The following is a 14,964-nucleotide window of genomic DNA, read 5'->3' as shown; positions in this document are numbered from 1 at the left end:
GTATAGTATGGAACTGTAGAATATTGTATTGTATTGTATAGTATGGTATTGTATAGTATTGTATAGTATGGTATTGTATAGTATGGTATAGTATGGTACTGTAGAATATTGTATTGTATAGTATGGTATTGTATAGTATTGTATAGTACGATATTGTATAGTATGGTATAGTATGGAACTGTAGAATATTGTATTGTACAGTATGGTATTGTATAGTATGGTATAGTATAGTATGGTATAGTATGGTACTGTAGAATATTGTATTGTATAGTATGGTATTGTATAGTATTGTATAGTATGGTATTGTATAGTATGGTATAGTATGGTACTGTAGAATATTGTATTGTATAGTATGGTATTGTATAGTATTGTATAGTACGATATTGTATAGTATGGTATAGTATGGAACTGTAGAATATTGTATTGTACAGTATGGTATTGTATAGTATGGTATAGTATAGTATGGTATAGTATGGTACTGTAGAATATTGTATTGTATAGTATGGTATTGTATAGTATAGTAGTACCTTGAAGTTCTTCTGGAAAGACTTGTACTGGAAGGCCTGGTTCTGCAGCTCGTCTATGGAGACCTGGACCTCGTCCAGCAGCAGACGGACCTTGGGACGCTCAGCGTTGATGTCCATGATCTGATTGTTCTGGGGAGCAGAGATCAACACATACACACAGTTATACATGGATCAGGGACGGGAAACTGTTTTACTCGCAGCAAAATGTCCCCTAGGGCCCCAAAAAGGCTAGGGCCGGCTCTGCCTGCGTGTGTGTATGGATGTTTATTTTACCTTTATTTTACTAGGCAAGTCAGTTAAGAACACATTCTTATTTTCAATGACGGCCTAGGAACAGTGGGTTAACTGCCTGTTCAGGGGCAGAACGACAGATTTGTACCTTGTCAGCTCGGGGGTTTGAACTTGAAACCTTCCGGTTACTAGTCCAACGCTCTAACCACTAGGCTACCCTGCCGCCCCTCCCTGGATGTGGGTATGCAGACCCGCGAGCCACTGCGGCCACTCACTATGAGTTCAGATTTTTAATGGCTCCAACCCCCATCAAAGTTGTCCCTCCCTGGTCTGGATCAAACCCATACACACCTCTATTTACCCTACTGTGACAGACTAAATTATCTTTTCAGGTCAGTTGATGTAGAGCACAACGACCTGGAGAAGAGGAACCTAGTTGTAAATGACTGTCACATCCAGAGACTGATGTCTACATTCTTAGCTTTTTACACAGTTATTTATAAAGCCTGTCTGGGAACAAACACTGACCCTTAGCGTGATGCTGAAGCTAGTGTGATACAATGCATCTGAACGTTGACCCTTGACCTCTACTTACCTGAGCCTGCTGTTTGACCCTCTTGACCTCCTTGTTGAGGTCGGTGATGTCCCGTTGGAGGTGGACACAGAACTTGTCCACGTTGGCGTCCTTCTCTCCCAAGGCCTTGTCGATGGCGTTGCGTATGCCGGTGACTGAGGGTTTCAGGGTGGCGTAGACGGCCAAGTCCTCAGGAGGGCTGGGCACGGAGTAGGAGTCTATCAGCTTGTACATCTGGCACACGGTCTCTGTCTGCTCGTCCAACCACTCCATCTGACACACAAACACACAGACCATGAAAGAACTGTCAGTGTTTACCCCAGATGTTTTCCTAGGCGGGCAATGCTGGCTGAAAACAGAAATTCGACTAAGTCCTTTCCCAGAAACATCCAAGAAAGACTTTCACCTGACAACATGAACCCAACACTACTGACTCCCTTGGTCATCTTTCCCAGTAGTTTGGTAATGAGTAATGTAACAATGACTACAGTGTGATACAAAGTGACAAAGTACTCTGGGTCTGAGTCCCCTACTCTGGTTCTGAGTCCCCTAATCTGGGTCTGAGTCCCCTACTCTGGGTCTGAGTCCAATACTCTGGGTCTGAGTCCCCTACTCTGGGTCTGAGTCCCCTACCCTGGGTCTGAGTCCCCTACTCTGGGTCTGAGTCCCCTACCCTGGGTCTGAGTCCCCTACTCTGGGTCTGAGTCCCCTACCCTGGGTCTGAGTCCCCTACTCTGGGTCTGAGTCCCCTACTCTGGGTCTGAGTCCCCTACTCTGGGTCTGAGTCCCCTACTCTGGGTCTGCATCCCCTAATCTGGGTCTGAGTCCCCTAACCTGGTCTGAGTCCAATACTCTGGGTCTGAGTCCCCTACTCTGGGTCTGAGTCCCCTACTCTGGGTCTGAGTCCCCTACTCTGGGTCTGAGTCCCCTACTCTGGGTCTGAGTCCCCTACTCTGGGTCTGAGTCCCCTACTCTGGGTCTGAGTCCCCTACTCTGGGGCTGAGTCCCCTACTCTGGGTCTGCATCCCCTAATCTGGGTCTGAGTCCCCTAACCTGGTCTGAGTCCCCTACTCTGGGTCTGCGTCCCTTACTCTGGGTCTGAGTCCCCTACTCTGGGGCTGAGTCCCCTACTCTGGGTCTGCATCCCCTAATCTGGGTCTGAGTCCCCTACTCTGGGTCTGAGTCCAATACTCTGGGTCTGAGTCCCCTACTCTGGGTCTGAGTCCCCTACTCTGGGTCTGCGTCCCTTACTCTGGGTCTGAGTCCCCTACTCTGGGTCTGAGTCCAATACTCTGGGTCTGAGTCCCCTACTCTGGGTCTGAGTCCAATACTCTGGGTCTGAGTCCCCTACTCTGGGTCTGAGTCCCCTACTCTGTGTCTGAGTCAAATACTCTGGGTCTGAGTCCCCTACTCTGGGTCTGAGTCCCCTACCCTGGGTCTGAGTCCCCTACCCTGGGTCTGAGTCAAATACTCTGGGTCTGAGTCCCCTACTCTGGGTCTGAGTCCCCTACTCTGGGTCTGAGTCCCCTACCCTGGGTCTGAGGCCCCTACTCTGGGGCTGAGTCCCCTACTCTGGGGCTGTCCCCTACTCTGGGTCTGTCCCCTACTCTGGGTCTGAGTCCCCTACTCTGGGTCTGAGTCCCCTACTCTGGGTCTGCGTCGCCTACTCTGGGTCTGAGTCCTCTATTCTGGGTCTGAGTCGCCTACTCTGGGTCTGTCCCCTACTCTGGGTCTGAGTCCCGTACCCTGGGTCTGAGTCCCCTACTCTGGGTCTGAGTCCCCTACTCTGGGTCTGAGTCCCCTACTCTGGGGCTGAGTCCCCTACTCTGGGTCTGTCCCCTACTCTGGGTATGTCCCCTACTCTGGATCTGTCCCCTACTCTGGGTCTGAGTCGCCTACTCTGGGTCTGAGTCCCCTACTCTGGGTCTGAGTCCCCTACTCTGGGTCTGAGTCCCCTACTCTGGGGCTGAGTCCCCTACTCTGGGTCTGTCCCCTACTCTGGGTATGTCCCCTACTCTGGGTCTGAGTCCCCTACTCTGGATCTGTCCCCTACTCTGGTCTGAGTCCCCTACTCTGGGTCTGAGTCCCCTACTCTGGGGCTGAGTCCCCTACTCTGGGTCCGAGTCCCCTACTCTGGGTCCGAGTCCCCTACTCTGGGTCTGAGTCCCCTACTCTGGGACGGAGTCAGTCTCTTGAATGAAGAAGATGATGGCTCTGTGTGACCGTCAACCTTAACCTAATTCTCCTAACCTGCTACGTTCATTTTCCTAACCCTACTGCGTAAGTTCTCCTAACCTGCTACGTTCATTTTCCTAACCCTACTGCATAAGTTCTCCTAACCTGCAACGTTCATTTTCCTAACCCTACTGCGTAAGTTCTCCTAACCTGCAACGTTCACTTTCCTAACCCTATTGCGTAAGTTCTCCTAACCTGCTACGCTCATTTTCCTAACCCTACTGCGTAAGTTATCCTAACCTGCTACGTTCATTTTCCTAATCCTACTGCGTAAATTCTCCTAACCTGCTAAGTTAATTTTCCTAACCCTACTGTGTAAGTTCTCCTAACCTGCTACGTTCATTTTCCTAACCCTACTGCGTAAGTTCTCCTAACCTGCTACGTTCATATTCCTAATCCTACTGCGTAAATTCTCCTAACCTGCTACGTTCATTTTCCTAACCCTACTGCGTAAGTTCTCCTAACCTGCCACGAAAAAGTCAATTTTTACGAAAGCTGTATCCCTTCTAGACAAAACCGTCTCTTACCCGCTCCTGTATCTCCTCTAGGAAGGTGAGGGAGTTGACGAACTCTGTAGTTGCAGAGGGGATGAACTCCAGTTTGAACTGGGCATCCTGAGCCTCAGCGATGATGGCGTCGATCTTTCTCTTAGCCAGCAGGGGGAGCATGTCATTGATGGCCTGGAGGGGAGGGGGGGGGGCAGCACAGGCATTATTGTTGGTCAGTGGATGGACGGCCCAATCCCAAATCCACCACTTGACCCTGGACTTGTGGAGAACCGAGAGGATTTGACATTTGTAAGCAATTTGGTAATAGCTCAAACTCGCCCTCTGATAGGTAGGCTAAGTGGAAGTTTATATTCATACATATTGCTAATACCAATGAATAAGTTTCAGATCTCCACAGTGCAAAGGCAGGGGGTGATTAACACTGGTAACACTGTTCCTCTCCTCCTACCTCCAGACAGCGTAGTGGTGAGGGGAGGAGCTTCCCTTTAAGCAGAGTGGTGTCTACCAGCAGCAGGCCCAGGTGCCTCTTCTGTTTGATGGCCAGGGCCTCTTTATGTTCGCTGTGGTACTTCTCCAGACTCTCAGCGAAGAACGCCACTCCTACAGGGAACAGGACCGGGTACAGAGTCACATGATGACTCTCTAGACCGTTTAAAAAAGAGAGATGGGTGAGTGTTGATTTGCCACTGTGATATATACAGAAAACGCCTAAAGGACCTCATTGGATCCAAAGGTCTGAATGAACTGAGACAAAATGGATATGCTGCTGTGGTATTTGTGTTGACTGTAGAAACTCAAAGCTATATACTGAAAAGAAGTGCCTTGGCTAATCCATTTTCTCTGTTCCCCGGTAAGTTCATTGAATTGATGATGCTGGTGATGAAGAGCGTTGCTACGGTACCGTGATCCTGATCTCTGAGCGCGTCCAGGTCCAGACTCTCATTCTCTCTGTAGAAGACGCGGAAGCTCTCAAAGGTGCGCGCGTACACGCTGGCCGAGTCAAACGCAAACTGGAGCGATTGCTGAGAGGGAGCGAGAGGAGGAGGAAGAGGGAGACGAGGAGAGACAACAAAACAAACTTCTTAATGAGGCAGCCAGTTAGACGAACAGTCAGGGAATCAGGGCACAAGGACGAAGAGGCAAGACAACAAAACACTGAACTGTGAAAGGCATTTAACTGCCACAACAGATTTAAAGAGCTTTGCCATTAGGGATCATAATAGACACTAAGTTGACACCAAAATGTCCAAGACAATTACCATCCACTTAGCTCATTCAAATGACCTTTAAAAAGGACACAGAATGCTGACCTTGATGTCGAGGATGATGTTCAGGAGGTGTTTATCATCCTCTAACATGGCCTCCAGACCAGGACCTTCACCACACGTCTTCTCCTCCACCTGAATGGTAGTGGAATACAACCATGTTATGATAGGATAGTATTACATCTCCTCTACCTGAATGGTAGTGGAATACAACCATGTTATGATAGGATAGTATTACATCTCCTCTACCTGAATGGTAGTGGAATACAACCATGTTATGATAGGATAGTATTACATCTCCTCTACCTGAATGGTACAACCATGTTATGATAGGATAGTATTACATCTCCTCTACCTGAATGGTAGTGGAATACAACCATGTTATGATAGGATAGTATTACATCTCCTACACCTGAATGGTAGTGGAATACAACCATGTTATGATAGGATAGTATTACATCTCCTCTACCTGAATGGTAGTGGAATACAACCATGTTATGATAGGATAGTATTACATCTCCTCTACCTGAATGGTACAACCATGTTATGATAGGATAGTATTACATCTCCTCTACCTGAATGGTAGTGGAATACAACCATGTTATGATAGGATAGTATTACATCTCCTCTACCTGAATGGTACAACCATGTTATGATAGGATAGTATTACATCTCCTCTACCTGAATGGTACAACCATGTTATGATATGATAGTATTACATCTCCTCTACCTGAATGGTACAACCATGTTATGATAGGATAGTATTACATCTCCTCTACCTGAATGGTAGTGGAATACAACCATGTTATGATAGGATAGTATTACATCTCCTCTACCTGAATGGTACAACCATGTTATGATAGGATAGTATTACATCTCCTCTACCTGAATGATAGTGGAATACAACCATGTTATGATAGGATAGTATTACATCTCCTCTAACTGAATGGTAGTGGAATACAACCATGTTATGATAGGATAGTATTACATCTCCTCTACCTGAATGGTAGTGGAATACAACCATGTTATGATAGGATAGTATTACATCTCCTCTACCTGAATGGTACAACCATGTTATGATAGGATAGTATTACATCTCCTCTACCTGAATGGTAGTGGAATACAACCATGTTATGATAGGATAGTATTACATCTCCTCTACCTGAATGGTAGTGGAATACAACCATGTTATGATAGGATAGTATTACATCTCCTCCACCTGAATGGTACAACCATGTTATGATAGGATAGTATTACATCTCCTCTAACTGAATGGTAGTGGAATACAACCATGTTATGATAGGATAGTATTACATCTCCTCTACCTGAATGGTACAACCATGTTATGATAGGATAGTATTACATCTCCTCCACCTGAATGGTACAACCATGTTATGATAGGATAGTATTACATCTCCTACACCTGAATGGTACAACCATGTTATGATAGGATAGTATTACATCTCCTCTAACTGAATGGTAGTGGAATACAACCATGTTATGATAGGATAGTATTACATCTCCTCTACCTGAATGGTACAACCATGTTATGATAGGATAGTATTACATCTCCTCTACCTGAATGGTACAACCATGTTATGATAGGATAGTATTACATCTCCTCTACCTGAATGGTAGTGGAATACAACCATGTTATGATAGGATAGTATTACATCTCCTACACCTGAATGGTACAACCATGTTATGATAGGATAGTATTACATCTCCTCTACCTGAATGGTACAACCATGTTATGATATGATAGTATTACATCTCCTCTACCTGAATGGTACAACCATGTTATGATATGATAGTATTACATCTCCTCTACCTGAATGGTACAACCATGTTATGATAGGATAGTATTACATCTCCTCTACCTGAATGGTAGTGGAATACAACCATGTTATGATAGGATAGTATTACATCTCCTCTACCTGAATGGTAGTGGAATACAACCATGTTATGATAGGATAGTATTACATCTCCTCTACCTGAATGATAGTGGAATACAACCATGTTATGATAGGATAGTATTACATCTCCTACACCTGAATGGTACAACCATGTTATGATAGGATAGTATTACATCTCCTCTACCTGAATGGTAGTGGAATACAACCATGTTATGATAGGATAGTATTACATCTCCTCTACCTGAATGGTACAACCATGTTATGATAGGATAGTATTACATCTCCTCTACCTGAATGGTAGTGGAATACAACCATGTTATGATAGGATAGTATTACATCTCCTCTACCTGAATGGTAGTGGAATACAACCATGTTATGATAGGATAGTATTACATCTCCTCTACCTGAATGGTACAACCATGTTATGATAGGATAGTATTACATCTCCTACACCTGAATGATAGTGGAATACAACCATGTTATGATAGGATAGTATTACATCTCCTCTACCTGAATGGTACAACCATGTTATGATAGGATAGTATTACATCTCCTCTACCTGAATGGTACAACCATGTTATGATAGGATAGTATTACATCTCCTCTACCTGAATGGTAGTGGAATACAACCATGTTATGATAGGATAGTATTACATCTCCTCTACCTGAATGGTACAACCATGTTATGATAGGATAGTATTACATCTCCTCTAACTGAATGGTAGTGGAATACAACCATGTTATGATAGGATAGTATTACATCTCCTACACCTGAATGGTAGTGGAATACAACCATGTTATGATAGGATAGTATTACATCTCCTCTACCTGAATGGTACAACCATGTTATGATAGGATAGTATTACATCTCCTCCACCTGAATGGTAGTGGAATACAACCATGTTATGATAGGATAGTATTACATCTCCTCTACCTGAATGATAGTGGAATACAACCATGTTATGATAGGATAGTATTACATCTCCTCTACCTGAATGGTAGTGGAATACAACCATGTTATGATAGGATAGTATTACATCTCCTCTACCTGAATCGTAGTGGAATACAACCATGTTATGATAGGATAGTATTACATCTCCTCTACCTGAATCGTAGTGGAATACAACCATGTTATGATAGGATAGTATTACATCCCCTCTACCTGAATGGTACAACCATGTTATGATAGGATAGTATTACATCTCCTCTACCTGAATGGTACAACCATGTTATGATAGGATAGTATTACATCTCCTCTACCTGAATGGTAGTGGAATACAACCATGTTATGATAGGATAGTATTACATCTCCTCTACCTGAATGGTACAACCATGTTATGATAGGATAGTATTACATCTCCTCCACCAGAATGATAGTGGAATACAACCATGTTATGATAGTTATGATAGGATAGTATTACTAACTGGACAACAGCCATCTTATCATGAAGATTCTTCACATTGCTTTTAATTCTAGAACTAGGTTAAATCTGTGTCTGGAAAACTGTCCCCAAAAACTACAACTAAACTAAATAACAGCCTTGTCTTCGGTGAGCTAAGACCTGCACTGGACTTGTTCCTACAAGCACGGACGTTGCTGATAGCTACTTTGAGGAAAAATGTACTCACTATTACAGGTGTAGTTGTCTCACTATAACAGGTGTAGTTGTCTCACTATAACAGGTGTAGTTGTCTCACTATAACAGGTGTAGTTGTCTCACTATAACAGGTGTAGTTGTCTCACTATAACAGGTGTAGTTGTCTCACTATAACAGGTGTAGTTGTCTCACTATAACAGGTGTAGTTGTCTCACTATAACAGGTGTAGTTGTCTCACTATAACAGGTGTAGTTGTCTCACTATAACAGGTGTAGTTGTCTCACTATAACAGGTGTAGTTGTCTCACTATAACAGGTGTAGTTGTCTCACTATAACAGGTGTAGTTGTCACACACATCGTTTTTATGCTAATTAGTCAACGGTAGTGTTTCACACCTTGCTGTTGATCATGGGCTGAGTGAAGGCATCAAAGTAGGAGTCAGTCACCAGCACAACTAATGACAACACCGTCTCCTGGAACCTAGAGATGATCTCTGACACACACTCCTGTTAGGGGAATATACACACACACACACACAGCCACACTCACAGGCACACACACATGCGCAGATACACAACCCACACACGACACACGCACAGACACACAACCCACACACACAGGCACACACACAGACACACAACCCACACACAACACACACACAGACACACAACCCACACACGACACACACACACAGACACACAACCCACACACGACACACGCACAGACACACAACCCACACACGACACACACACAGACACACAACCCACACATGACACACGCACAGACACACAACCCACACACACAGGCACACACAAGGCACAGACACACAACCCACACACAACACACACACAGACATACAACCCACACACGACACACACACAGACACACAACCCACACACAACACACACACAGACACACAACCCACACACGACACACACACACAGACACACAACCCACACACGACACACGCACAGACACACAACCCACACACGACACACACACAGATACACAACCCACACACGACACACGCACAGACACACAACCCACACACACACAGGCACACACAAGGCACAGACACACAACCCACACACAACACACACACAGACACACAACCCACACACAACACACACACAGACACACAACCCACACACGACACACGCACAGACACACAACCCACACACGACACACACACAGACACACAACCCACACACGACACACACACACAGACACACAACCCACACACAACACACACACAGACACACAACCCACACACAACACACACACAGACACACAACCCACACACGACACACGCACAGACACACAACCCACACACGACACACACACAGACACACAACCCACACACAACACACACACAGACACACAACCACAACCCACACACGACACACACACACAGACACACAACCCACACACGACACACGCACAGACACACAACCCACACACACAGGCACACACACACACAGACACACAACCCACACACGACACACGCACAGACACACAACCCACACACGACACACACACAGACACACAACCCACACACAACACACACACAGACACACAACCACAACCCACACACGACACACACACACAGACACACAACCCACACACGACACACGCACAGACACACAACCCACACACACAGGCACACACAAGGCACAGACACACAACCCACACACAACACACACACAGACATACAACCCACACACGACACACACACAGACACACAACCCACACACAACACACACACAGACACACAACCCACACACGACACACACACACAGACACACAACCCACACACGACACACGCACAGACACACAACCCACACACGACACACACACAGATACACAACCCACACACGACACACGCACAGACACACAACCCACACACACAGGCACACACAAGGCACAGACACACAACCCACACACAACACACACACAGACACACAACCCACACACAACACACACACAGACACACAACCCACACACGACACACGCACAGACACACAACCCACACACGACACACGCACAGACACACAACCCACACACACAGGCACACACAAGGCACAGACACACAACCCACACACAACACACACACAGACACACAACCCACACACGACACACACACAGACACACAACCCACACACAACACACACACAGACACACAACCCACACACGACACACACACACAGACACACAACCCACACACGACACATGCACAGACACACAACCCACACACAACACACACACAGACACACAACCCACACACGACACACACACACGACACACACAGACACACACACAGACACTCAAACAAAAACACAGGGACAGTATAAAGAGAGAGCGAGAGCGAGATAAATTTTTACAAACAAAAAAAGTAACAAATTCAGAGCCCTACTGATATGTAGCAGAACGATGACATCGTCAGTGAGCTGAAAGTTGAGAGGTCAGGGGTTACAGACCTGGAAGAGGTCTACGGAGGGTTCGTAGGTCAGAGCGTGGGTCTCCAGCATCAGCTCCGACACAAACATGGGTAGAAGATGAACAGCCTCCACTGCGGGCTCTGTAGCCTGAGGTACACACACACACACACACACACACACACACAGACACACACACACAGACGCACACACACAGACACACACACACACACACACAGACGCACAGACGCACAGACACACACACCACACACACACACACACACACCACACACACACAAACACACACACACACACACACACACAGACACACACACAGGGGTTAATACACAGTTAAAGGGGAAAGGATTGTCACAACAAAAGGAACCCACTAAAGTAAACGTTTTTAGAAGGATGCAGGCAGAAAGCTGTCTGTATTCTCCATTCTACAAGACAGACGATAACACCTGTTACACACTGTCCCTCTGTAGCTTTAAACTCTCCTAAACAGGCCTCTGGTTTCAGAAAGCCTAGTGGTCCACTGGAGGATCTCCACTGAGACGAGTTGGCTGAAAACGTAACGATGCTGGCCCATCGAAGGGGCTGGACGCCGTGGAGCTGCCATGTGGAGAATCCTAGTTGTATCTTGTTACTGATACCATGTCGTTTTGACTCATAGCTAATCAACAACTGGCACAATGTATTTGAGAGACAAAAAGGTGGTCATTGTTTAAATGTATTTATGTTGTCAATAAACACAAAGCCAACCGTGTCTGTTTAGCTCCATAGTTGCTTTTTAGTCCGCGCAGGATGAGGCTACATCCACGTCTGAGAAAGTGTTTTTCAAACCTCTCCACAGCCACCTTCATGTAGCCGCTCTGAACTACCTCACCTGAGTCACCAGGTCAACGTTCTGGTGATTAGTTGACCGGTTGAATCACGTGGACTAGTTCTGGAATAGATCAAATCCATGGAATGGCTGTGGGTCCCAGACGAGAGGTCTGAAACGGTCTTGCTGTACCTTCCTGTCGGAGTCCTCCGTGGCTCCACCTCCGTCTCCAGCAGCAGCAGCATCGGTGTCGGCCCAGCTGTGGATGACAGCGTGTGTTGGGGTGTGTTGGATCTGGTCCTGCAGGACGGCCAGTAGTTTGGCCACAGAGTTCACAGCCAGGATGTGCATGGTGTTCACCATCAGGTAGTCAGCCAACCGGATGAAACTGGAACAAGACAGAGTAGGAAGGGGGCTCCTTCACGGCACCTCCACAGGTAAAGCACTCCAGCTCAACGTACAGGTAGAAATGGGACGTGTGAGTGTGAGTGTGAGTGTGTGTGTGTGTGTGTGTGTGTGTGTGTGTGTGTGTGTGTGTGTGTGTGGTACCCACCAGGTGAGGCGTCTACAGTGGTACCTCTTGTTGGCCTGTTCTGTGTAACTCATCTTCTCTGGAGCCTCTTCAAACAGCAGCTCAATCTCAGGTGTTCCCTCTGGAGTACACACACTTCAGACTCACTCTACTGTCTGTTCCCTCTGGAGTACACACAATTCAGACTCACTCTGCTGTCTGTTCCCTCTGGAGTACACACACTTCAGACTCACTCTACTGTCTGTTCCCTCTGGAGTACACACACTTCAGACTCACTCTACTGTCTGTTCCCTCTGGAGTACACACACTTCAGACTCACTCTACTGTCTGTTCCCTCTGGAGTACACACACTTCAGACTCACTCTACTGTCTGTTCCCTCTGGAGTACACACACTTCAGACTCACTCTACTGTCTGTTCCCTCTGGAGTACACACACTTCAGACTCACTCTACTGTCTGTTCCCTCTGGAGTACACACACTTCAGACTCACTCTACTGTCTGTTCCCTCTGGAGTACACACAATTCAGACTCACTCTGCTGTCTGTTCCCTCTGGAGTACACACACTTCAGACTCACTCTACTGTCTGTTCCCTCTGGAGTACACACACTTCAGACTCACTCTACTGTCTGTTCCCTCTGGAGTACACACACTTCAGACTCACTCTACTGTCTGTTCCCTCTGGAGTACACACAATTCAGACTCACTCTACTGTCTGTTCCCTCTGGAGTACACACACTTCAGACTCACTCTACTGTCTGTTCCCTCTGGAGTACACACACTTCAGACTCACTCTACTGTATGTTCCCTCTGGAGTACACACACTTCAGACTCACTCTACTGTCTGTTCCCTCTGGAGTACACACACTTCAGACTCACTCTACTGTCTGTTCCCTCTGGAGTACACACACTTCAGACTCACTCTACTGTCTGTTCCCTCTGGAGTACACACACTCCAGACTCACTCTACTGTCTGTTCCCTCTGGAGTACACACACTTCAGACTCACTCTACTGTCTGTTCCCTCTGGAGTACACACACTTCACACTCACTCTACTGTCTGTTCCCTCTGGAGTACACACACTTCACACTCACTCTACTGTCTGTTCTCTCTGGAGTACACACACTTCAGACTCACTCTACTGTCTGTCCCCTCTGGAGTACACACATTTCTACTTCTTTGTGTTGTAGTTATAGTCAGGTGTGTGTGTACCTGTGTTGTAGTTATAGTCAGGTGTGTGTGTACCTGTGTTGTAGTTATAGTCAGGTGTATGTGTACCTGTGTTGTAGTTATAGTCAGGTGTGTGTGTACCTGTGTTGTAGTTATAGTCAGGTGTGTGTGTACCTGTGTTGTAGTTATAGTCAGGTGTGTATGTACCTGTGTTGTAGTTATAGTCAGGTGTGTGTGTACCTGTGTTGTAGTTATAGTCAGGTGTGTGTGTACCTGTGTTGTAGTTATAGTCAGGTGTGTGTGTACCTGTGATGTAGTTATAGTCAGGTGTGTGTGTACCTGTGTTGTAGTTATAGTCAGGTGTGTGTGTACCTGTGTTGTAGTTATAGTCAGGTGTGTGTGTACCTGTGTTGTAGTTATAGTCAGGTGTGTGTGTACCTGTGTTGTAGTTATAGTCAGGTGTGTGTGTAGCTGTGTTGTAGTTATAGTCAGGTGTGTGTGTACCTGTGTTATAGTCAGGTGTGTGTGTACCTGTGTTGTAGTTATAGTCAGGTGTGTGTGTACCTGTGTTGTAGTTATAGTCAGGTGTGTGTGTACCTGTGTTGTAGTTATAGTCAGGTGTGTGTGTGTACCTGTGTTGTAGTTATAGTCAGGTGTGTGTGTACCTGTGTTGTAGTTATAGTCAGGTGTGTGTGTACCTGTGTTGTAGTTATAGTCAGGTGTGTGTGTGTACCTGTGTTGTAGTTATAGTCAGGTGTGTGTGTATACCTGTGTTGTAGTTATAGTCAGGTGTTTGTGTACCTGTGTTGTAGTTATAGTCAGGTGTGTGTATACCTGTGTTGTAGTTATAGTCAGGTGTGTGTGTACCTGTGTTGTAGTTATAGTCAGGTGTGTGTGTACCTGTGTTGTAGTTATAGTCAGGTGTGTGTGTACCTGTGTTGTAGTTATAGTCAGGTGTGTATCCTGCCTCCAACATGGCCGTGTAACAGGCGCTCCTGGCCACCTCCTTTACCAGCTCCCTGAACTCTTCCAGACGAGAAGATACCTGCACACACACACACACACAAGTTGCCATGTAAAGGGACAGACACACATGTAACAGTACTGCTTCCGTCCCTCTCCTTGGCCCATCCTGGGCTCCAACCAG

At 46.2% G+C, this 14,964-nt stretch overlaps 1 protein-coding gene across 1 annotated transcript in view; it reads right to left on the bottom strand.

Moving 5' to 3' along the window:
* The window catches only part of LOC110533220 (dynein, axonemal, heavy chain 6), a 164,003-nt gene that overhangs the window by 133,256 nt on the left and 15,783 nt on the right, over positions 1–14,964 (bottom strand). The window contains exons 7-17 of the mRNA XM_036934009.1: positions 14,751–14,862; positions 12,670–12,769; positions 12,309–12,504; positions 11,333–11,440; positions 9,251–9,361; positions 5,387–5,476; positions 4,978–5,098; positions 4,525–4,676; positions 4,095–4,247; positions 1,354–1,605; positions 528–656 (exon numbers count right to left, since the gene is read on the bottom strand). Coding sequence (XP_036789904.1) covers positions 528–656; positions 1,354–1,605; positions 4,095–4,247; positions 4,525–4,676; positions 4,978–5,098; positions 5,387–5,476; positions 9,251–9,361; positions 11,333–11,440; positions 12,309–12,504; positions 12,670–12,769; positions 14,751–14,862 — 1,524 coding nt within the window. The remainder of the gene's footprint in view (positions 1–527; positions 657–1,353; positions 1,606–4,094; positions 4,248–4,524; positions 4,677–4,977; positions 5,099–5,386; positions 5,477–9,250; positions 9,362–11,332; positions 11,441–12,308; positions 12,505–12,669; positions 12,770–14,750; positions 14,863–14,964) is intronic.

Source organism: Oncorhynchus mykiss, chromosome 10 (assembly GCF_013265735.2).
Source record: "Oncorhynchus mykiss isolate Arlee chromosome 10, USDA_OmykA_1.1, whole genome shotgun sequence".
NCBI classification, from domain to species: domain Eukaryota; kingdom Metazoa; phylum Chordata; class Actinopteri; order Salmoniformes; family Salmonidae; genus Oncorhynchus; species Oncorhynchus mykiss.
Note: the sequence above shows the minus strand (reverse complement) of the source record. Positions and strands in the feature narration are given on the sequence as shown.